The sequence below is a fragment of the Delphinapterus leucas genome, chromosome 17, assembly GCF_059928025.1.
Source record: "Delphinapterus leucas isolate spDelLeu-1000000601 "Yukka" chromosome 17, BTC_Dleu_Yukka2, whole genome shotgun sequence".
NCBI classification, from domain to species: Eukaryota; Metazoa; Chordata; class Mammalia; order Artiodactyla; family Monodontidae; genus Delphinapterus; species Delphinapterus leucas.
In genome coordinates, this window is record NC_143145.1 from 39,502,739 (window position 1) to 39,527,133 (window position 24,395).

Genomic DNA, 24,395 nt, shown 5'->3' on the forward strand with positions numbered 1-24,395 from the left:
TCCACGGCATGTGGGATCTTCCCAGACCAGGGCTCGAACCCGTGTCCCCTGCATTAGCAGGCAGAGTCTCAACCACTGCGCCACCAGGGAAGCCTGCTGCATTCATACTTGGCGGTGATTATTTCCTACAGTGAGACTTTCTGTGATAATGTTAATATGAAAATGCATAACGCTATTTTAGTAAAGTGTTTTCTGAATGGCAATTATCTGAAACCAGAGATCAACAATGAGAAAGAGATGGAAAGGGCATTTTTCTTGAACAATATGTTGAATTTACTCAAATCTTCAGTTTACTCAACAACGCTCTTGCTTCTCTATTAAAACAAACAAACAAACAATAAAACCCTGGACTCATTGAGAATTTTAATACAAATAAAAAAGGAATGCTTGGACATATTCTGTTGTGTACTATATAAGAAGTCATCCATTATTTTAGCAGTGAACAGAAGGTTCTTTTAAGACAAGAACTCTTTCTGATGTGAGGCCTCCAAAATGACAAATCTATAACTGAAGGTTAAACTGCGGAGGGGAAATACCCAGTGTCTGGGGCCCCGTACGCCCAGTCAGCATTCTTGAATGGCCCCTGCAACACCAGGAGCGTTCACCCACTAAACACTCTGATGGGAGAAAAACCTGGCCTGTTGTCTCTAAAGTTATTTCAATGACCAATAACTTATTTCAATGACCTTATTTCCTATTTGACATTTCTGTCATCTGGAATAAATTAAATATTTGGTATATTTCCCAAACAGACTTGAAATGACAAGAGTACATCCATCATCTACTTGCAGAGCTAGGCGGTAATAAGCGTTGTTCCCTTTACCAACTAAGGACAGAGCAAAACTGACACATGTTGTGATTTGGGTTCCCAGGGAATCACTAGTGATAAAACTTATTAAAGAGTAACAGTGAATTTAGGTTGTGAGAGCTATTAATCAGGTAAACTGTTATGTGAAACTGTAACACAGGTATGTGTTCATATTTGTTTAAACTAATAATTACTGAGTCTCCACAAGGGATAGAAAAATGAAGGCAGGGTCTATGTTCTCAAGGAAATGCAGTCTGGTTAGCAGAGACAGATACATATATAATGAAATATTAACACATTACGCACAGGTTGGAGACAGTGCTGTGAACAATCTATAAGATGCCTTTTATTAGGTCATTATGATAAGTAATATTGTTTGCAGTTGATAAAAGCACCACAGACAGGGCAGGGATTTTTCTTATTCACCACCAAACCCTAGCAGCTACAACACGGCCCGGCACACAGGAGACCCTCAGCAAATGTTTACCGAATAAATAAATGAATGATGCATCTTCCCATCCATTAGCTCAACTAACCTCACAGTCACCCTTCACAATGTTTTCTTAGCTATTACTCCTATTTAGTAAATGAAGAAACCAAGGCTCTGGTCACATAGCTATATGGCAGTGACACAAGGTAAATCTAGGTCCTCTGACTCAATATCTCAAGTAAGCATTTCCAATAAAGATGTAAATGCCTACACAGTTAAAATGCCTTTTTTGAGAGCAGTGGGAGGTGCTGGCTTCTGGGTAATGGCACGGGGTAGCTTGGTCAGACTAACCTTCTTCCAGGTAAAAATGATAAAATCTGGAATAAACACACACAGACACACAGACTCTATTTGAAGGCAGGGCCGAAGGGCCCAAAACAGGCAGAAGCTAAAGGGGAGTCTACCCTTGAGGGGCAAACTGCAGTGAGTGGGATTTGAGGGTCTGAAGCCTTTTGCCAGTGGCTCTGCTCACTCTCCACACAGCCGGTGGTCTGACTAAGAAGCCAGGAAGTTGGGGTGCTGAGGTAGGAGCTGCAGGGGCAGGAAGCCTCAACATCCGTGTATAAAATTCACCCAAATCCTTGACCACTAAGCCACACATGCAGTAACAAGCCATGCAGAGCATGTTGTATGGAGGGCGATGCAGACCTCAGTGACTTTCAGTGAATCATTTGCTTTCTACTCCTCTGCAACACATTACCATTTAAAATGACTTTTCTCCCTAAAGGCAGCTTCTTCAAAACTCACCAAGCTTGGTTTTTATAGAATTCGGTAATTTTATGCCAAAATAAAGACAATGAAAGATGTTAAGAATTAAAAGTTCAAGATCTAACTTAAGAATTTTCTACTTATTACTAGCACACAAGCACAAATTATAATGATGTTTTTATTATCAGGTTTACAACGATGAAAAATAGCACTCGACCGATGAGGGTGAGGGAGACGTGGCAGATGGGAGTGTTAAGGCATTCAGCTTTAGGGGAGATCAATTTGACAAACTATCAAAAACCTTCAAATTATGCATACCCTCAAATTTCAGGAAATAGATCTTGAGAAAATAAATGTATAAGTATACAAAAGATGTAATTAATTTAATATATTCATTGCCGTACTATTTATAAGTGAAAAAGTAGGAACTATCTCAATGTCCAACAATAACTAATTTATAAAAATGATAAATTCATAATAGACTGTTACAGAATAATGTTCAAAATCAATTACATTTTTAAAAACAAATTACAGGGACTTCCCTGGTGGAGCAGTGGTTAAGACTCCACACTCCCAATGCAGGGGGCCCGGGTTTGATCTCTGGTCAGGACACTAGGTCCCACATGCATGCCGCAACTAAGGAGCCTGCGTGCTGCAACTAAGGAGCCAGGCGAGCCGCAACTAAGGAGCCCACCTGTTGCAACCAAATATAGTAAATAAATAAATAAATATTTAGGGGAAAAACCCACAAATTACAAAAGAATGTATACAGAGACTTGTAATGGATGCTATGGTACTTAATACACACCACATAAATGTACAACATTATATTAATTTATTTCCATCCAAATAGATTTTAGAAGAACCCTGGGTTGGCCTGTGGAAGTCTGGTTAGTGTTTATCTCTCTCATATAGATAAGAGAAGGAACAGAATTGTGAGGAATTCAAAAAGCAGTTCAGAAATCTAAAACAAGATAAACTAACGGCAAGTTTTCTTACTTCTTTAGCATTCATGAATACATTTAGTAATATTTAGACCATAAGTAAAATCTTCATGCTTACCTTAAAAGTCAAGATAATGCTGATAAACAGAAGAATAATAAGGACCAAACAGGTAGGATTCACTGACATGATATCATCTTTGTAAGGAAAATCAGGAGGCTACAAAAGAAAAGTACCTCATTAGCAAATCTCATTAATGATCCAGGATCCTATTCCATAAGCATTAACCAGATGTGCTTATCAGAAAGCAATTAATTAAAGCAGACAGTTATTATTTAAGGACACTACAACGTTTCTAGTCTACCTCTACTAATGAAAAAGCTATAAACAGTGTGATGGGGAGAGGCTAGTCTGTTCTTAATTCAGGCAGCAACTCTCAAAAAGAAAACTCAGGGCTTCCCTGGTGGCGCAGTGGTTGAGAGTCTGCCTGCCGATGCAGGGGACGCGGGTTCGTGCCCCGGTCCGGGAGGACCACATGCCGCGGAGCGGCTGGGCCCGTGAGCCATGGCCGCTGAGCCTGCGCGTCCGGAGCCTGTGCTCCGCAATGGGAGAGGCCACATCAGTGAGAGGCCCGCGTACTGCAAAAAAAAAAAAAAAAAAGAAAGAAAGAAAGAAAATTCAGTGGAAGATTCATGAGACGTAAAGACCTAATTCTGCCCTCCAACCATATAGAAAGTTAGAAGTCAATTGGTCTTTACAACGCCTCAAAATTTGGATTTTCTGCAAATTCTGGACCATTCTAATGGGCTTGTGTAGGGCAAGGGTCGGAGAACCCTATTAAAATAGTGCCTTCTTAATATACAGCATTTTTGCTGATGCTACTTCTCCTCAAAGAGCAGAACCTTTATATTAGTAGGTTTTTACAGCATTTAAAAAAAATCAAAACTATTATATAGAATGGATAAACAAGGTCCTACTGTACAGCACAGGGAACTACATTCAATATCCTGTGATAATAATCGAAAAAGAATATGAAAAAGAATATGTATATACATGTATAACAATCACTTTGCTGTCCAGCAGAAATGAACACAACATTGTAAATCAACTGTACTTGAATTAAAACGAAAAACAAAAAAACACAAGTCCTACCATCTGACCATAATGATTAACTACCAGGTCAAAAGAAACCCTTTTAGGAGGACTGAAATCTGCTACTATGGTTCACGGGAATGACAGGATGTCACCGTGAATCTCGTGCTCAGCACTGATCGAAGCTCTCATTGCAAACGGCTTACACAGTGTGCACAGAAGGCAGCCCCCTGTGCGGTCACCCTTCATCTCCCCTTATCACCCACTACTATGTGTCTGGATCCCACGTGAGCAGTATTCCCAGACATAACAAAGGAGAAAACTCGTGACTCGTGCCTGGCTCCTCCTCCCCAGGGTGAGCCTGGCCTAGTGGTTTTCAGAGTCTCCTTTCACTCTGGCAAAATACCTAAGTAATAAAATCTAAGTCACTTTTTGGGATCAGCTCATCAAACTGGCCCCTGCCCTTGGAGCCTAAAAAGGCTGTCTGTAGTACTGACCTCAAAGGGCAAAAATAAAACAAACTGGGGGTTCCCTGGTGGCGCAGTGGCTGAGAGTCCGCCTGCCGATGCAGGGGACACGGGTTCGTGTCCCGGTCCGGGAAGATCCCACGTACCGTGGAGCGGCTGGGCCCGTGAGCCATGGCCGCTGAGCCTGCGCGTCCGGAGCCTGTGCTCCGCAACGGGAGAGGCCATAACAGTGAGAGGCCCGCATACCGAAAAAAAAAAAACAAAAAAAACCCAAACAAACTGATGTTATTTACAAGACCAACACAAAATCATATTGTTTCCAGGAATGTGGAAAAAAAAAAAACAACCGCTATTACAGTGGAAATATATGAGCCTTTCCACAAAGATCTTCACACTCTTTCCCCCAGAAGAGTGAACGTGGTTTCTACATCCACTTAAGACCTATAAAAACACACACATAACTTACTTTAACTGTGTTTTACAAGACTCCACATAAAAGGAACTGGCGCTAGGATTAAGTGGTGCTCTCTAGCAGCCTTCTCAGACAAGCCTCCCCAGGTTCACTGTATATCTCAACTTGTCGACAGGAGGGGCAATAGCAGTGGAAATTTAATGTGCCCTTTCAGTGCTGTCTCTTAGGCACTGTGATAACCTGCAGGTCTCGCTCTTCCAGCCCAGACTGATCTTCAAGTCGAACATGCAGAAGATGCCTACTTGTATTATTTGGTTTATAATTATAAATAAAAGTAGAGAGTGAGTTTTTAAACTCATATGAGGATTATTGTGAGCACCACCAATATTATGACTTTACCACTGGGTACAGAGTGACTAAACAATGCAGGTGGAACAGGAAGTCTTGGTAGTATCCTGAGTGTTCTAAACTCTGGCCTGCACATTAGCCTTTCTCCTCCTTATAAATCTCCAAATACATGGGATGGAGCACACAATGTACTCTTCAAGTAGTCAAAACTGGCATGTGACTTGCCTTGGTGTCCCCTTACTCCATCCCACCCTCTCCTGGCCCCCTCACATGATGGGCTCTGTGGAGACCATGTTTCCTCCACAATTCCAGGATGATTTTAGGAGCTCAGTGCCAGATCATTATTACAGAGTAGAATTCAAGTCCTTAAAGACAGAGGTAATTCTACAACCTGTTCATCACATATAAACCCCCTCATGCAGAAACACTTAGCTGTTATTATAAGAGATGATACATAAAATTAGCACATGGGAAATAACACCAAAATTTTCTTGATACTACACTCTACGAAAACATAGATCTATTTCTAAGAAACAAAAAGAAGCTATTTCTTACAACAATGACAACCTCATACTTTTAAGGAGCAACACACTGGATGGAGGCTTTTCATACTAGGTCTGTTGAGCACTAGTCACGTGATCTGGGCCGACTGCCAAAAGATCACAAACTCCTGTGGCCACACTTCCTACCTGGCTCCATCCCCTCCATTCCTCTTTTCCACTGAACTTCCTGACCTCCATTTTCACATCAAACCCCCAGTCTGTATCTCCGTCCCAGAAAAACCCTGTTCCTTCCCCCATGCCCAGAAACTACTATTTTTTTTAAAGGAAATCTTTTTATTTATTTATTTGTTTGTTTATTTATTTATTTATGGCTGCATTGGGTCTTCGTTGCTGTGCGGGGGCTTTTTCTCTAGTTGTGGTGAGCGGGGGCTACTCTTTGTTGCAGTATGTGGGCTTCTCATTGCGGTGGCTTCATTCGTTGCAGAGCACGGGCTCTAGGTGCGCCGGCTTCAGTAGTTGTGGCGCACGGGCTTAGATGCTCCGCAGCATGTGGAATCTTCCCGGACCAGGGCTCGAACCCGTGTCCCCTGCATTGGCAGGCGGATTCTTAACCACTACACCACCAGGGAAGTCCTCAGAAACTACTATGAAAAGTAAAGACTGAACATACTATTCTCTCCATTTAAAGCATTCTAAGATTTTGAAGAAATTAGATTTTAAGGTACATAATTTAAAACACAAAGATTAAAAAATGTGAAGGCACAGAAGTACTCTAATCTCACACCCTCCATGAGCTTCTTAATAGCCAGCCACCAATATTCACTCATATGGTCACAAAGGACATTTAATATTGTAGAAAACCAGCCCCAGAAAGAAGTTTGGGGCTTCCCTGGTGGCGCAGTGGTTAAGAATCCGCCTGCTAATGTGGGGGACACAGGTTTGAGCCCTGGTCCAAGAAGATCCCACATGCCGCGGAGCAACTAAGCCCATACGCCACAAACAACTGAGCCTGTGCTCTAGAGCCCGTGAGCCACAACTACTGAAGCCCACATGCTTAGAGCCCGTGCTCTGCAACAAGAGAAGCCACTGCAATGAGAAGCCCGCGCACTGCAACGAAGAGTAGCCCCCGCTCGCCGCAACTACAGAAAGCCTGCGTGCAGCAACGAAGACCCAACTCAGCCAAAAATAAATAAATAAATTATTTTTTTTTAAAAAGAAGTTTTGAAGAAGAAAGGGGTTCTATGGTCAAATAAGCTCAGGAAACAATACATAGTAGAGTTCCACTTTTCCCATACCCGGGAGAGGCAAAAGGCTATCATCCTCTGCTAATTGAGCAAATTGCATTTTACAAAAATAAGACAATTAGTAAGTAGCTTGTAAATCAGGTAGGCACCTCTAATACCATCATCACCAACTTATCTACCTCAGGGGGTTATGTTTTCCCAAAAAGCATTCTAAGAGATAAAAAATCTTATCTTTATTCAAAAATCTCTCATCAGTAACTCAGATGCAAGTTAAAACGCCACAAATTAATATGTATATGTATGTTTATCTCTACGTCTTTTGTATTTCTATCTTAACCAGGTCTCCCTCACGAAGAAACATAGTTAGTAATTATAAAGGTCACATACCAGCTGTCGTATGTATTCCTGGATGGAGTTTGGATAAACAAGCACAGTGACTGCAACCAAGGTGTTCAGGGCAAAATCAAAGATCTGGTAACAGAAGAATGGGATGATCCAGGCCGCGTGTTGCTAAACATAAGACAGGACAGGATGTTAGTATTTAATATGTTCAATATTACAAAACAATATTTTTTTGAATTCAGAGAAATCTTTTCTTAATCTGAAGGGAAACGGGGGAGTAGAAATTCATTAAAGCAGGTCATGATGGCAACTTGCTAAACCAAACAAAAGCAGCGAACCAGCAAGCCTCAGTGAACACTTCTGAGACTGTAACACTGGTTTTCCACGTAACATTAGCAAGAGATTTAAACTTTTAAAGATTCTTACAGGAAACTGAGAACAATCATTCCTCACTCCTTACAGATAGCTGCACAGATACTTGTGTAAGGGACCAAGGAAAAGGCCCAGGACCTTATTTCTAAGCTGCTTACCTTGTATGCTCCGTAAGTAGCCATTGCACAGATCAGGATCATGAGAAGAGAAATTGCGATAGCAATGCACATGTCTGCAAAAAAGTTTTTTTTAAAAAAGAAAGTCAGTAGTAGCTCCACTGTTTTAACATTTTTTAAAGTCACTCCTCAAAGGCATTTTGTTTATAAACCAATTATAGACAAGAACTTTATACTAAGTTAAACACCAGAGTTCCTTTGGAATCTGAGACGACGATTGTTAAGGGAAGCAAAGTGCCTAAAAGATTTTCTCCCTAAATCACACATAGGTCTATATTAAATATATCCATAAATATATCTATGTATATATATTTCAAAGTTTGGTCTTCTGGTCCACTGAATTATATATATAACAAATGAGGTATTCTTTTTCTTATCAGGACCTTTATGTCTCTGTTTAGTCTAGAGCCCACCAACCTCTCCAATCTCCTCTCATCCCATCCCACACTTTCCTACTCACTATAATCCAGCCATACCATTTAGTTCACTAAACACAGCCAGACCATCCCATGCCAGGGCCTCACATTTGCAGTTCCCACCGAATAGAAGTAATGTCGCTCATATTTTCACGTGATTGGCTCCGCCTTTTTAATCATTCAGCTCAACACCTCCAAGATCTTCCCTGGCCATCCTAGCTAATGTGACCCTCCCAGTCATGCCCACGTGGCTGCTGTATTTTCTTTACGGCATGTTTCACTACTATCTTGCTCATTCGTGTACTGTCTCTGCTAGAGGAACCTTCCTGAGGAAAAGGAGCTGCTGCTGTGTCTCGTTCACTACTGCAACCTCAACACCGAGAAGGTGACAGATGCCGCATGTGCGCGCTGAGCACTTGTACTGTGGTCAATCTGCATTGAGATGTGCCGGAAGACTGAAATGTACTCCTCATTTCAAGGACTTAGTGTCAAAAACAAAAAAAAAATCCCATTAATGATTTTTATACTGATTACAAGCTGAAATAATATTTGGGATATACTGAGTTAAATACATTGTTAAAGTTAATCACCTGTTTGTTGTTACCTTTTTAAATGAGGCTACTAGGAAATTTAAAATGACTTGTGTGCTTGTATCATATCTTTGTTGAATAGAGCAGCTCTAGTACAAAGCCTGTTTCACAGTAGGTACAAACTGAAGACTTATTCTGATTAGAAGTACAGTATATCTGGGTTTCTGAAGGTAACGTGTAGGGTTATAATCAGGCTAAGAGAGTACAAAAACCCTTGCAGTAAAGTATCTGTACAGTGCTGAGAGTTTCCAAGGCATTTTCACAGATACCTCATTGAGTCTTCATTACTCTGAGGTAGATGTTACTGTGCCCAGTGAATGGATTATGAAACCAGGGCTCGGAGGTCATGTAACCTGCTGAGATAGCATTTGCATCAAAAGGGTAAACTATGACTAATCCAGCTCTTATGATTCAAATCTTTGGCTCTCTCTGCTATATGATGCTGCTTCTACTTAAGCTTTAAATACTGACCAAATGAACCAACCTAGGCTGCCACTTGCTACGGGTATTTCTCCAAAGGAAAGCATTCCAGTTCTAGAGCCACCCACACTATATCCTCAGCTTCAGAGATGAGAGGATATTTTAAGCAGGTCTACAAACAGAATCATAAGGGCAAAGTACTTTCTGTGTCAGATGTATATATATCAACAAAGACCATTTGGCACCTTAAAAAAAATGAAGCTTCCTTAAAATGGTCTCTAGATTTAATGCAGCACATTTATAATAAAGCTGATGACTTTTACTAAAGGAGTAAAAATTTGATTCTCAAAAAAAAAGGTTATAAGAGAATCAAGAGATAATTAATACTAGTCAGTACTTAAAAGAGCATGATTTCTCTCAGGATACATATATATTTTATAGTTTACTTTATAATTTTAATGCTAAATGAACTCACCTTCCCTTATTATGAGGGAAGAGGTACCAACAAGGACATTTCACGTATGCCTCACAGTATTTTTGGCGGGCAAGTAACCTGCCCAAGGTTGCCCAGCTGGCAAGTGGTGGATGAGCTATTCTACCCCAGAAGTTTAACTCCAGAGGCAATGCTCTTAGCCACCATGCTACCCAGCTGCGAAGGAGGTAAAGCAAATGCAGTAGTGGAGGTCAAAGTCCTGGGAAACCAGAGAGCCTCCCTAAAAGGAGTGGACATCCTTTATTATGTGCAAAGCCTATCAGAACTTGTAGTAATCTCTAAAACTTGATTGAACTCAGGCAGAAATTTTTTATTTTCTTTGTCTTACTTTGACGGTTTCCAAATTCGGTACAAGCCTATTTTATAATGAGAAAAAATGAGTTTTATAAAAGCTAGCCCATTAGAGGATACTCTTTGACTCCCTCATAGATCTTAAGAGAAATAGAGAGACAGAGAGAGAAACAAGCAAACAAAAAAATCTAAGGCTTTATTTAAAAATAAAAATATGGGGCTTCCCTGGTGGTGCAGTGGTTGAGAGTCTGCCTGCCGATGCAGGGGACACGGTTTCGAGCCCTGGTCTGGGAGGATCCCACATGCCGCGGAGCAACTGGGCCCGTGAGCCACAATTACTGAGCCTGCGCGTCTGGAGCCTGTGCTCCACAAGAGAGGCCGCGACAGTGAGAGGCCTGCGCGTGCGCACTGCGATAAAGAGTGGCCCCCACTTGCCGCAACTAAAGAAAGCCCTCACACGGAAACGAAGACCGAACGCAGCAAAAATAAATAAATAAATATTTTTAAAAAGAAAAAAAATATATAAATATAATGGTTACATTAATATTTATGTTATAATAAAATTTATATAAATTATCTTTTATATTAATATTAGGCATATCAATAAAACCTTTATTAATATAAAATATTAATACAGAATAAAACACTAAAATCTTGAATAACTTTATGTCCTATTCTGGAAAAAAAAGAAAACCACTCCAGAACAAAATCTCACATAATCATTAAAATTTTTTAAATTTCCATCTTTTTCAAAGAATATAAATCTCAGGAGAAACTTAAAAGGCACAAATAAAATGAAAGTCATAAAGTATCCTATCACCACTCACAATGAGATACCACAGAAAAAATGTTAATTTGAGATGAGGAAATTTTCAAAATTCTATTCCTATTAATGACTACACCAACCACACTGAACAGACTGAATATATCACAAGCATGTCAAATAGCTTAGGTAGGATCAAAGCGTAAATCAAATAAAAACACAGAGCAGAGAAGATAAAACAGGTTAATGAACCTTGTATCTCCTAGCAACCTAGAGCACAAGTCAGCTCCTCTGAAGTAGTGTGCGGCGTACCATGATGAACATGAGAGTTACTCTGAGGAATGAAAATTCATTTCTTTTATAATTATGTCAACAGGCAAATGAGTAACTGGTCCTACTAACAATATAGAAATGTTTACAATCGGTAAAGTACTGGTCAGTGACAGGAATATCCTTTACTTATTCTTTGCACAGCAGCTCCACCAACCAAAGTCAGAGCACACTGTGGGCAAGTTGTTTCCTAAATTAAATTCCTGGCTTAATGACTCAGTTCTAATTTGAAAAGGTTCCAAAGAAAAGCTACACCACAGGCCACAAAGGCATAATTAGAAAGCATTTCCTGATACTTAGTCAATTAATCATTGAAATAGAATAGGCATATAAAGGAGTTTCCCCGAAATGCCTTTGTTAAAATAATCTTTCTAATTCTACTCTTCCTTAACATTTCTTGGGTTTGTGTCCTTCCCATAAAACTGGTAGCTAGATAGATAACTAACACCTGATTTATGCTCTCACATCATACTTGCCTAGTCACGAGTCATTCTTATGGCTCAATTTTCGGCCATGTTTTTGGCTCATGAAAACAAACAGTATTTGGGGTATAGTTTCACCATTAAGTCTAGAGGAGAACTATTTTCAGATGAACTCACAGCAACAGTATGAGCTACTGAGAGCAAAATACAAAAGCCCTCAACCCCTGCGGGGGTAAACACAAAACCCAGGTAAGTCCCTCCTATGGGGCCTCACGTTCTGAGGTTGAAAGCTTGGGAAAGAATAAGCATAAGGCACTAATTTTATTCCCCTAAAACAGAAGCAAAGCTCTAATATACTTTTTGTTATTTCTGTGGCAATTGTTTATAACTTTTTATTGAAGTAAATTCAGATATAAGAGGGGTTTCTTGTAACTTGCTAATTTACAACTTTATTCTTAAACACAAAATTTATTTCATGAATACTAAACAGGTGTGTAACATGGGATAAAAATGTGAGGCCGCAGAGATTAAGAGGACATAATCTTTGCTCTCAGATGCTTAGCATCTACTAGGAAGGGATGGAAGAATTCAATAGCAGATAACAGATGACAAGCTAGGGGAGTTCAGAGGGGACAATATTTTCAGCCAAGAGGAACAAAAAAGAATTTATGGGAGGATGTGGTTATTTGGGCTGGGTCTTTTTTTCCCCTCATAAATTTTCTGTATTAAGATATAATTCACATTCTATAAAATGCACCCTTTGAAAAAGCATATATATAATTCAGTGGGTTTTTTAGTCACGAAGTTGCACAGCCATCACCACTAATTCCAGAATATTTTCATTCTCCCAAAAAAAAAAACCCCTCTATACCCTTAGAAGTCACTCCCCATTCCCCCCCACCCTCCAGCCCCTGGCAACCATTAAGGTACTTTCTATCTCTTTAGATCTGCCTATACTGTACATGTCATATAAATGGAATCATACAATATGCGGCCTTCTGTGTCTGGCTTATCTCATTTAGAATAATATTTTCAAGGTTCATACATGTTGTCAGGTGTTAAGATTTAAACTATAAGTTACAAAGGATTAGTTAGTTAAGTAATATACGGAAAATGTCAAGTTCAGCGAATCTCTGTTAACTCCTCACTTTCTAAGATAAGGAAATTAGCTCCTGCCAGCTATTCTCATATTGAGAAATTTATACTGACATAATTAAGTCTCATAAAGGTTGCTTATATAAAAACAGAAAAACCTGGACTTCCCTGTTGGCGCAGTGGTTAAGAATCCGCCTGCCAATGCAGGAGGCACGTGTTCAAGCCCTGGTCCGGGAAGATCCCACATGCCGTGGAGCAACTAAGCCCGTGCGCCACAACTACTGAGCCTGTGCTCTAGAACCTGCGAACCACAACTACTGAGCCCACGTGCCACATCTACTGAAGCCCGCACACCACAACAACTGAAGCCCACGCACCTAGAGCCCGTGCTCTGCAACAAGAGAAGACACTGCAATGAGAAGCCCACGCACCTCAAGGAAGAGTAGCCCCCGCTCGCTGCAACAAGAGAAAGCCCACGTGCAGCAACGAAGACCCAACGCAGCCAAACATACATACATACGTACATACATAAATAAATTTAAAAACAGAAACAGAAAAACCAATAAGGAGCATTTACATTTTTTGTAATTATGGTCACTGGAGAACCAAGATGTGTGACTAGACCCTAAGAGAAGGAAATAAAATAAATTTAATAAAAAATATTCATGATCTATTTGGAACAATTCTGGAAACATTACTGCTGGACACTAAAGAAGACTTGCACAATTGGAAAGGCATAAGTTTTAATTAGACTTTTTAAAGATTTCACATCTCTATAAACTTACTAAAAATCATGAAGTTGTACATTTTAAATGGGTAGGTTTTACAGCATACAAAGTATAGCGCAATAAAGTCGTTTTTCAAAAAAACAGATGTCCAAAATACAACATGTAAAGATGTTGCTTCTCCCTCAGCTAATCAACAAATTTAACAGTCAGAGATATACAGCAGTAGTTCCTGACAACTAGACATGTGGTGCTCAAGCAGATTTCTGAAAAAGAAGGTAGGTTAGTCCTACCATATACTACACATATTTGCAGGAGAGGTGGTGAACTGGCACCAAGCTTTCATTCCCACCTTCTGAAGTGCCTTCCTATTCTGCAGAGGCTAGAAAGCTAAAATCTAAATTTCCCAGATTCCCTTACAACTAACTAACTGGGTGCTGGAAGCATACAGGTTTTCCCAATTAGACGCAGACACATAACAAAGACTCTCCCTTCTGACCAAACACCTTAGGCTCTACCCTTGGCCCACTTAGTCAAGTTTTGGCAAGAGTCCTACGGAGTTAGTGTACCTCACTCTTGGTATCCAATGACTCTGCTATCTGGTCAAATTCCTTATTTTTCACCCTCAATAGCATATCACCCTGGTCTGCCTTTAGGAAGAGTCCTGTTGAGTTATCTAGCAAGAATCCCCCAGCCTTGATGTTTCCTCTTAGTGATTTTCCATTCGCTGACCTCCACCCTGCTCCTTGGCTATAAACGCCACCTGTCCTTTTTGGAGGGGGAATTGAGCTTGATTTTTCTCCCCTACTGCAAGGCCCCCACTACAGTAGCCACTCTTGAATAAAGTCTTCCTTATCATCTTTATCAAGCATCTGAATAATTTTTTCATTAACACAGTAAAGTTGAAAAAGCAAGTCTCAGAAGAAGGCATACTGTGTGAATCCACAATATAAAGTTCAACCACGTGAAACTTAAACAATAGATCACTGAGTGATACAAATATACGTGGTAAGTTTATACAGAAAAGCAAAAGAATGATAAACAGTTCAGAAGAGTGGCAGCTATCTCCAAGATCAGAGGGGCTCTTTCGAAAGTTAAGGTAAATTTCAATTCCTCAAATCAAGTTGTGGGTGCACAAGTACTTACAATTACTCAGCTTATTTTATAAACATTGTTTTACACTTAATCAATATTTAATAAGAGGTAATCCTATAAAGAATGAGGAACTCCAAATTATTGTTAATGAAAACAGCAAGATAGGTGTTCACTGTATAGCAAACTTTTCTGAAAGGTTTGAATTTTTTCAAAATAAAGATTTGAAGTAAAAAAACAAAAAGATCCTGGGCTTCCCTAGTGGCGCAGTGGTTGAGAGTCCGCCTGCCAATGCAGGGGACGTGGGTTCGTGCCCCGGTCCGGGAAGATCCCACATGCCGCGGAGCGGCTGGGCCCGTGAGCCATGGCCACTGGGCCTGCGCGTCCGGAGCCTGTGCTCCGCAACGGGAGAGCCCACAACAGTGAGAGGCCCGCGTACCGCAAAAAAAAAAAAAAAAAAAGATACTAATACTAAATCTATGTTAAATTGTAAATCACATCCTAATTTCAAAACCACTGAAATGCAAACAACAAAATGCACCATCAGAGAAGCAGCACTGGACACCTGTGCTAGTTTAGTTCCTGCTCAGTCGCTGGCAAACTCAAACAAATAAGGAATTCTACAGGCTTAATGTATCTAATTTTTAAAAAGTCACTTTCACCAAGTTTGGTTAAGTGGAACACTGGATAAGGAGGTGAATGATTCTACCAGATGTCTTCCATTGTCTTTCCAAACCCACTCTCACCATCCAGTTATCTGCCCTAGCAGGCACACAGGTATAGGCCATCAACAGGGCTCCCTTACCCTGTGGCGTTAGTTGAGTTCACTCAATAAGGAGTCCAGACAAAGGATCGGAGAGAGGAAGAGGCTGCCCCCTGCTGTGAGGCTGCCTCGGGTTGGCCCTGGACCAAAAAGGTAGCATGGCTCCTTATAAGGAGTTCAACTCTGTATGACTCTCATTTCCAGCTCTAGTAGCCACTGCCTCCCATCTCTCTTTCAGATCTAGGGGTGGTAACAGCTGGTCTTGATTAAGCAAATTACTTCACCATCCCTAGTCTTCTTACACCTCCATCTTTGTAAAAAGATTTTGAAAATAAATATTCATTGAATTATCCTTGTAAAAAAATAAGATGTAGTCAAGGTGTAGAATATGTAACCTTTTGAGCCATGTGACTTAAAATATAAAGAGATGGGACTTCCCTGGTGGTCCAGTGATTAAGACTCTGTGCTCCCAATGCAGGGGGCCCGGGTTCGATCCCTGGTCAGGGAACTAGATCCCACCTGCCGCAACTAAAAGAGCCCACATGCCACGACAAAGACCTGGCGCAACCAAACAAATAAATAAATAAATATTTTTTAAAAAAGAAAAAAGCTAAAGAGATGACAGGATGGAAGGATGGGAGGATAGAGGGATGAAAATAAAGGGCCAGGATGGTCCTGTGGCTCCGCTCTCCCGGCTGTCGCATATGTATGTCTACTTCCTCAAGACACTGGCACGTCACGCACAAGTGGACAAGCTCTGCAGACCAAGTGCCCCGCTGGTTTGAGGCTATATGAACAGACAGCAGGTAGGCAGCCTGGGCCTTTCCCAATGTGGTGCCAAGAGCCATATGGAAAGCCTCAGCCGATCTTCTTTTCCCTTCTGTTTCTTAGTTTGTATTACCAAAACTTTCAAACATACACAGAAGTATAATGAATCTCCAGCACCCATTCTGTTTGGATTGTTTCATCTCTTCACTTCTGTCCATTCTACCACTGGTGGAAATCTGGACTGTTTCCAGTTTTTGGCTATTATGAATAAAGCGACCGTGGCCATTTTTATACATGGCTAATGATGGACACAAGCATTCATTTACTGTAGGGTACATACCTAGGAGTGAAACTGCTGGGTCATAGGGTGGATGTATATCTATATAGCTTTGGTTTTCCCAAAGTGGTTGAACGATTTACACTCCCAGCTGTAGCTTGAGAAATCCAGTGGTTCCAAAGCCGTATCAACAGGTGGCATTGTCAGTTCTGTTCATGTTGCCATTTTGAAGGGGTGGAGTGATTCACTACTGTGCTTGTAATTTGCATTTCTTTTACAACTAATAATGTGGAGAATATTTTCAGGTGCTTATTGGTCATATGGATACCTTCTCTGATGAAGTTATCTGTTTTTCTCTTCTTTATTTCACCCAGAACCACTGACTATAAAGACCATCATTTCTCCAATAAATGCAGTAGTGTTTTTATCCTAAACCAGGTTCCTATATACAGTAAACAAATTCTTCATTATTTTTAAGGCCATTTCCTTCCCAGGGCAGGTGAATAAAGTAAGTTTGGCTTGAATGACAATTCTTTTTTTAACTTTTTTTTTTTTCCAAATGTATTTATTTATGGCTGTGTTGGGTCTTCGTTTCTGTTCGAGGGCTTTCTCTAGTTGTGGCAAGCGGGGGCCACCCTTCATCGCGGTGCGCAGGCCTCTCACTATCGCGGCCTCTCTTGTTGCGGAGCACAGGCTCCAGACGCACAGGCTCAGTAATTGTGGCTCACGGGCCCAGTTGCTCCGCGGCACGTGGGATCTTCCCAGACCAGGGCTCGAACCCGTGTCTCCTGCATTGGCAGGCGGATTCTCAACCACTGTGCCACCAGGGAAGCCCCTGAATGACAATTTTGCTACAAAATGAATCAGAAATTAATTTGGATGATCTGTTTGGCATTATGTTTGGCTCTGACACTTCCTGTTACAGTTCCTTGCCAGTCCATTAAAATTTCACAAATAAAATTTCATGAAGTCTACTTATTTGAATTCTACCTGTTTCTCTTTGCCCCCTCACGTCCTTTTTCCGTTCCAGAATCTAATCCAGGGTCTTGTACTGCATGTAGTTGTATCTCCTTTGTTTCCTCCCATCTATGACAGTTCCCAGTCTTTCCTAGCATAGTCAATTTTTGATTACATAAATACGTTTATTTGTAAATTATAAATATATATTACAATTTTTTGTATATAAATTACGTAAAAATACAAATGTTGAAGAGATAGGTGTTTTTAAAAAGAGAACTCTTTATATTTTTTTCTTTATCCCAGTGGATTCTCCTATATGCCCCATTTTAATATAAATCATAGGGATCTGACTTTCTTCTACCAGATCATTTTAGGAAAAGATCACATGGAAAAGTGAGATACACTCCTGCTCTGTCCTTCTGGATAAAACCTTGAGATGGCTACCACCATTCCAAAAAGATATCAACCTAAAATTTCTATACACCGGGAATTCCCTGGATGTCCAGTGGTTAGGGCTCCGCGCTTTCACTGCCGAGGGCACGGGTTCTATCCCTGGTCAGGGAACTAAAATCCCGCAAGCCGCAAAAAACAAAACAAAACAAAAAAATTGTTATATACCATAACTTTCAAGCACAATTCAAAGCAACTGATTGTACCCATTTCAAGGACTATTTAGTTGTATCCTCATGTATGTTAAATATAGAAAGGTTTGTCAGCCATGATGATGTTTGACCTACAAAGTTCTTTTTAAAAAGAGATCAAAGGGCTTCCCTGGTGGTGCAGTGGTTGAGAGTCTGCCTGCCGATGCAGGGGACACGGATTCGTGCCCCGGTCCGGGAAGATCCCACATGCCACGGAGCATCTAGGCCCGTGAGCCATGGCCGCTGAGCCTGCGCATCCGGAGTCTGTGCTCCGCAACAGGAGAGACCACAACAGTGAGAAGCCCGTGTACCGCCAAAAAAAAAGAGAGAGAGAGATCAAAACATACGAAAGGAAAATGTAAGAAGCAAGTTAAAAAAAGATTCGCTCACATGAATGAATATTCATCCTTCTGTATCTTTTTAACCATGCAATTTAAATGATCAATAAGTAGTCCTAAAAGTAATTACAAACTATTCATTCACTTCTTTCAAATATATGAAATATCAGAGAAACTGCAAATGCACTTGAATTAATATCCAGGTCATTACAAAACAATTACTATTGTAAGGTCTTGAGTACCAGTAAGCCTCCGAGGTCAGGTAAATTAAGCCTATACTGTCAGACAGTTCACCACCCAGCTTAATCTCCGGCAATTAGAAAAAGGCAGGCAGTGTGACTATTTGATTCAGACACAACTGTATCTGAATCATTTAAAACTTCTTTGCTAACCTCAATTACTTAGAAAGGGAATCCTGCTACTGGAAACAGTGAAAGGTAACTTATTTTTAAACATCAATCAAATATTGTATTTAGAGGTTATATAGTCTTTTAACTCAGGGGAAGGAAGGCAGAGAGATATTAATTTAATATTAATGGAATTCATTATCTTTCTGGAGGAATTCATCAGGGTAACAGGGTTATTGAGAACAGAGAGAATAAGCAATGTTACAGCAGAAGTCCTGTCTCAGTCTGACAAGGTCCCGAACCCCAGGACGATACAATGCCTTGGTATCTACTAGAAGCAATGGTGGTAGGAGATGATGGATACAAAGCATCTCCCGGCTTTGCATTTACTTCACTTCCAGCTCTTCTCAGGCTCCTCCTCCTGGCCTCTCATGTCAGGGCTCCTTCAGGAAAAGTCTCTTTACTATCTCCCTAACGTAAATACCATTTTGAAGCTTATGTCCTCAAATTTACCTCCGCCCAGATGTCTGGTTCACATATCAAACTACCTTTTTAATCTCTCCACTTTAATATATCTAAGAACAGCGAGTAAAACAGTGAAATACATTGAGCCCTTATTATGGGCCACACCCCATTCGAAGCATTTTTCGTACACTAACATATTTAATCACAACAATCCCACGAGGTAGATAACTACGATCACCCCTGTATTCAGAGGGGGGAAACTAAGCCACACAAACATCCGTAACTAGCCCAATGTTATCACATTTCACACATGGCAGGGTCAGGTTTCAAACTACGGTCTCCGGCCTCAGAGCCACACTCCTAGCAACTATGCTAAGCCACTTAAATCAATCGAGGGGCTTCTCTGGTGGCGCAGTGGTTGAGAATCTGCCTGCCAATGCAGGGGACACGGGTTCGAGCCCCGGTCCGGGAAGATCCCACATGCCGCGGAGCAACTAGGCCCGTGAGCCACAACTACTGAGCCTGCGTGTCTGGAGCCTGTGCTCCGCAACAAGAGAGGCCGCGATAGTGAGAGGCCCACGCACCGCCATGAAGAGTGGCCCCCGCTTGCCACAACTAGAGAAAGCCCTCGCACAGAAACGAAGACCCAACACAGCCAAAAATAAATATAAAAATAAGTAAATTAATTTAAAAAAAAAAAATCAGTCGAGTTTTCTCCAAGGTGTGTTCCCATCTCCTGACCCTAGACTCTCTCACCCCAGTAAGGATGCAGACCATATATACTCAAGTTGAAAAGTAGGAGTCATCTTTGATTCCTCCCTTTCCCTCACTGCCTATACCAGGAAGTTCTGTCAATCCCACCTCCAAACCCACCCTCTTCCCCATCCCCAGTGTAGCCTTGATCGCAGAGAAACACCCCCCAAACCAGTCTCCAGGCCTCTGTACTCACACACCCAGTCCCCTAAATGTATCCTGTACTCAGCAACAAAAGGGATCTTCTGAAAACACATATCAGTTCATAACCGCAGAATTACTAAAAACCACTGAATGGTTTTCTCACTCCGAGAATAAACTTCACAAGTCTCACCCTGTCTGTTGAATGCTCCTAGTCATTCCCTAAAACTGCATCTTCAGCCCCTCTCCACGTTACTCACTTTGCTCCAGACACTTTTTTCTTTTAAATGCACTGAAAGTTCTGCAAAGCCAATGAAAAATAAATTTGCATGACCTTTTGTTTGGGATTGTGCACAGCTCTGCCCCTTTCAGTTAGCATGGACACAGCTTGACTTTAGTTGTATGATCTTTAGGTTTCCATGATCTTAGAGCTGGGGGCCTAGCCTCCTTTCTGCACACCCCACATCCACATCCCTGTGTACATTTCTATTTATCTGGAAAAAGCAACAAAATAATCATCAAAAGGATTTCTAGAATGGAGAATGATCACCTCCTGGAAGAATGGTAAATACTGAAACATAATAGAAGACACAATAAGATATGTAATATCATTTGACCCTTCCTTCCTGCCATTGACTCCCTCTCCTAGCCAAAAGGCCCAGCGTAAAAAGATTATGACAAAGAAACAATTTTAAAAAATGGCTAAGTTAACATTAAGATGAAGAAAAGACAAAAGAGATTTTAATGAGACTCTTACACTTAGAACAGACACAGAATACATGTAGCACGTAAATATTTGTTGTTCTGACTTGTAATGATGGGAAGAGAGTTAAGTATCAGTTCAAATTGGCCCATGAATCAATATTTGTAATTTAATAGGAAGAACCGGCAGCTGGATTCCCTGCCCTTGAAAATACCAAAATACCTACAATAGTTGTCTGATGTACTTACTGGCATCATCCATGAACTCAAAGTCACCCCCGAGTTCAGAACTTGAAAAGTGATACTGATCTGGATCGGCCAGGGCACTCAACAGAATCAGCAGTACCACGGCATTGATGATCTGCAAGAAAGAAAAAAATGTTAAGTAACCCCAGTATATGGTCCTTAAAATAGAACATTACATTGACCACATGGAGTTTAACTTCAACAGCTGGTGGCCTTTCAACACGAAGCCCCACCCACTGAGGGAGCAGGCAAACATTTCCTTTTTAAAAAAAAAAAAAAAAAATTTATTTAATTTTGGCTGCTTTGGGTCTTCATTGCTGCATGCAGGCTTTCTCTAGCTGCGGCGAGCAGGGGCTACTCTTCGTTGCAGTGCGCGGGCTTCTCATTGCGGTGGCTTCTCTTGTGGAGCATGAGCTCTAGGAGTGTGGGCTTCAGTAGTTGTGCCTCACGGGCTCAGTAGTTGTGGCTCGTGGGCTCAGTGGTTGTGGCTTGTGGGCTCTAGAGCACAGGCTCAGTAGTTGTGGCACGCAGACTCAGTAGTTGTGGCACGCAGGCTCTAGAGCACAGGCTCGGTAGTTGTGGCACCCGGGCTTAGTTGCTCCGCAGCATGTGGGATCTTCCCAGACCAGGGCTCGAACCCGTGTCCCCTACATTGGCAGGCGGATTCTTAACCACTGTGCCACCAGGGAAGCGCCAGGCAAACGTTTCTGAGGCAGAGACACTGCCAGCCCATTCATGCAGCCAAGGGCACACGGCTTGGTGTGCAGTTGGCTTTCACCTCACTGTCCCCTGGGCCGGGCACCCTACAGCAGTGAACAAACATGCAGCAGCGCTGACGCCAGTGGTTGGAAAAACTCTCCAGCTAGCCACGCACATGCTAACGAGCTTGTTCAGGCGACCAAACATTTTTCGCAGGTTCAAACAATAAGAACTTTGAGCCCATCCAGGAAGCAGTGTCAGAGAATGAGTGCAAAGCTACTTCGTGGCAGACCCTTACTTCTGCAGGAGCACAGGCAAGCCGCTTTCTATCCCAGGCCCCCATTTCTGTCTCCTAGAAACTGCTGAATATATTTCTCTCGGGAACTTCAAACTCACCCCATCAAAGCGGAAACCACCTTCCTTAACACCTCCCACCTCTGCTCCTACTTTCCTGTTCTCTATCTTACAAAACAGCATCACCATTAATAATTAAAAGCGGAAAACACTCAGGCACTGCACTAAGTGCTTTATGTGGAATTTCTCTCTTAAGCCCTCCAATAACCTAATGAAGTAGGTGCAAAATTATCCCTGTTTTGTAAATGAGAAAACTGAGGCTCAGGGGTTAAGAACGCTGCCCAAGATCAGGCAAGTAACAAACTGTAGAAACGGGATTGGGATCCAGGAATACCAATTCCAAAACCTAATCTCTTAAATCTCCTGTTGTTCCTCAAAACCTGATTATCTTCGGGCTTCCCATCTTCCTTTCCCCTTACATCCAACCAATTGTGAGATTCTGACAATTCCACTGCTGCATTTCTATTTCCTTTACTCTTCCTAACTGCCCGGGCTGGTTATACGCACATGGACCAACTGTGACGGGGCTAGAGGTGTGGGGGGCAGGTTTTCCAGAGTTTGGTGAGGCTCGGCTGAGACTGGGTTGTTATTTCTCCTTTGTTCTAAGCTGAGAAACTTGTGATAGAGCTCTATGTTTCACTCTTGTCAAAACTGAGAGAAAGATGAATAACCTTCATCTTTTATATAGAGAAAATTCTTTTGCTAACAACAGTAACTAAAGGCATTTCCTACTATAAAAATCATATTCGGAAATACCTACTTACAGAAGAGGTTCAAATGGGGAGTCAGGTTATTCCTTTTACAAAATACCCACTCTAGGGGCTTCCCTGGTGGCGCAGTTGTTGAGAGTCCGCCTGCCGATGCAGGGGATGCAGGTTCGTGCCCCGGTCCGGGAAGATCCCACATGCCGCGGAGCGGCTGGGCCCGTGAGCCATGGCCGCTGGGCCTGCGTGTCCGGAGCCTGTGCCCCGCAACGGGAGAGGCCACAACAGGGAGAGGCCCGCGTACTGCAAAAAAAAAAAAAAAAAAAAAAAAACCCACTCTAGAATCCATTTTGAAATGGCAATCCCAAGTGGTTGTTTTTTTTTGATTGTGGTAGAATCTGCAATGACCTTTTTTTCTTCCTCTGTTTTCCAAACTGTCTAATATGGTCTGATTGCTTTTTGAAGTTATAATAATGAGAATGGCAATTTTCCAGAGCATACACATATATGACTAATTTAAATAGATACCACAAGCTTGTGGTTAAAACTTTTTTTACGTTCAGAAAGGTATATAGTGAAAACTGAGTCTCCCTCCTATTCCTATCTGACGGTCACCCTCCCCACAGTGGCTACTAGAACTGCCAGTTTCTTGTTTCTCTCCAAAGAGCCAAGCAACTTCACAGCACATTTTAAAGCGAGTATGATTAGCAAAACTGTAGTTGAAGAAAAGCTTTCAGAACATATCTGAAGCTTAAAGGAAAGTATGAGTTAGTTCCACAACGGGCAGGCGATTTAGCAAAGAAGTTCTCTGACAAATCATCAGGTTTTCTTGGCATTCTATTCCCTCTATATTCTTATCTTTGGAAAAGGCAGACCAAAGATTATGTACTGAAATGAGATAAAATAACCTAAGAATGTGTTTTGAAAAGTTAAGCACCAGACAAAGGCAATGTGTTTACTGCTGTTATCATAATGGGGTTGTTTTTTAAGGTTTGGAGAAAAAAAAACCAACACATAAATTTGGGATTCATGGGTGAAGCTTTAATGAAGGAAGGGGTGGGGTACAGAGGGTAAGAGAAAAATGGCTAGGTGAGGCAGGGCAGTGAACCCAGTTAGGAAATACAAGCCAGATTTAGGGATCCTTTAGGGCTAGTTACAGAGTTTGGGTTTTATTCTAAGTGCAACAAGAAGCCAATGGAGAATATTAAGGAAGGAAAGAATGTGATCTGTTTGGGGTTCAAATGAGTAAATTATGTAAAACACCTAGAAGGGTAGCTGGCATATAAGAGTGACTCAAATTAGTTGCCTTACCTCTTCAAACCTTAACAAGAACCATATAAAAGCTCTTGGCTGGCATCAGAAAGTTACCTGGTCCCAGATCTCCCGAGACAGTGCTATGCAGCTGCTTTCCTGTCCTTTCAGTTCCAGTGGGCCTGTCAAGTCTTGGTCAACTTATTACCCCCTTGCCTGCTTTACTTATCATAACACTTCCCCTAGCTGCCTCCTAGAGTAGGTGCTTTGTTAAGTGCTTAGGAAAGAGCCTCCCAGGATTCACAATAGGTTAAATAAGTCATGCACCCAAGTAACACAAAGCATGAAGCCATAAACACAGAAAGACTTCACAGAAAGAATAATGGAGAGTCAGAGAAAGATACTACTGAAGCCTGAGGCTGAGACCAGAGTTCGCAGGGAGGTG

The 24,395-nt window shown here is 41.5% G+C and overlaps 1 protein-coding gene across 3 annotated transcripts in view; it reads right to left on the reverse strand.

The window, feature by feature from the left end:
• Positions 1-24,395, reverse strand: part of LAPTM4B (lysosomal protein transmembrane 4 beta) — a 69,036-nt gene that overhangs the window by 26,450 nt on the left and 18,191 nt on the right. For all 3 annotated transcript variants that reach the window (XM_022584734.2, XM_022584735.2, XM_089898873.1), the window contains exons 2-5: positions 20,946-21,057; positions 7,887-7,960; positions 7,402-7,524; positions 3,069-3,167 (exon numbers count right to left, since the gene is read on the reverse strand). In XM_022584734.2, the coding sequence (XP_022440442.1) occupies positions 3,069-3,167; positions 7,402-7,524; positions 7,887-7,960; positions 20,946-21,057 (408 nt within the window). The remainder of the gene's footprint in view (positions 1-3,068; positions 3,168-7,401; positions 7,525-7,886; positions 7,961-20,945; positions 21,058-24,395) is intronic.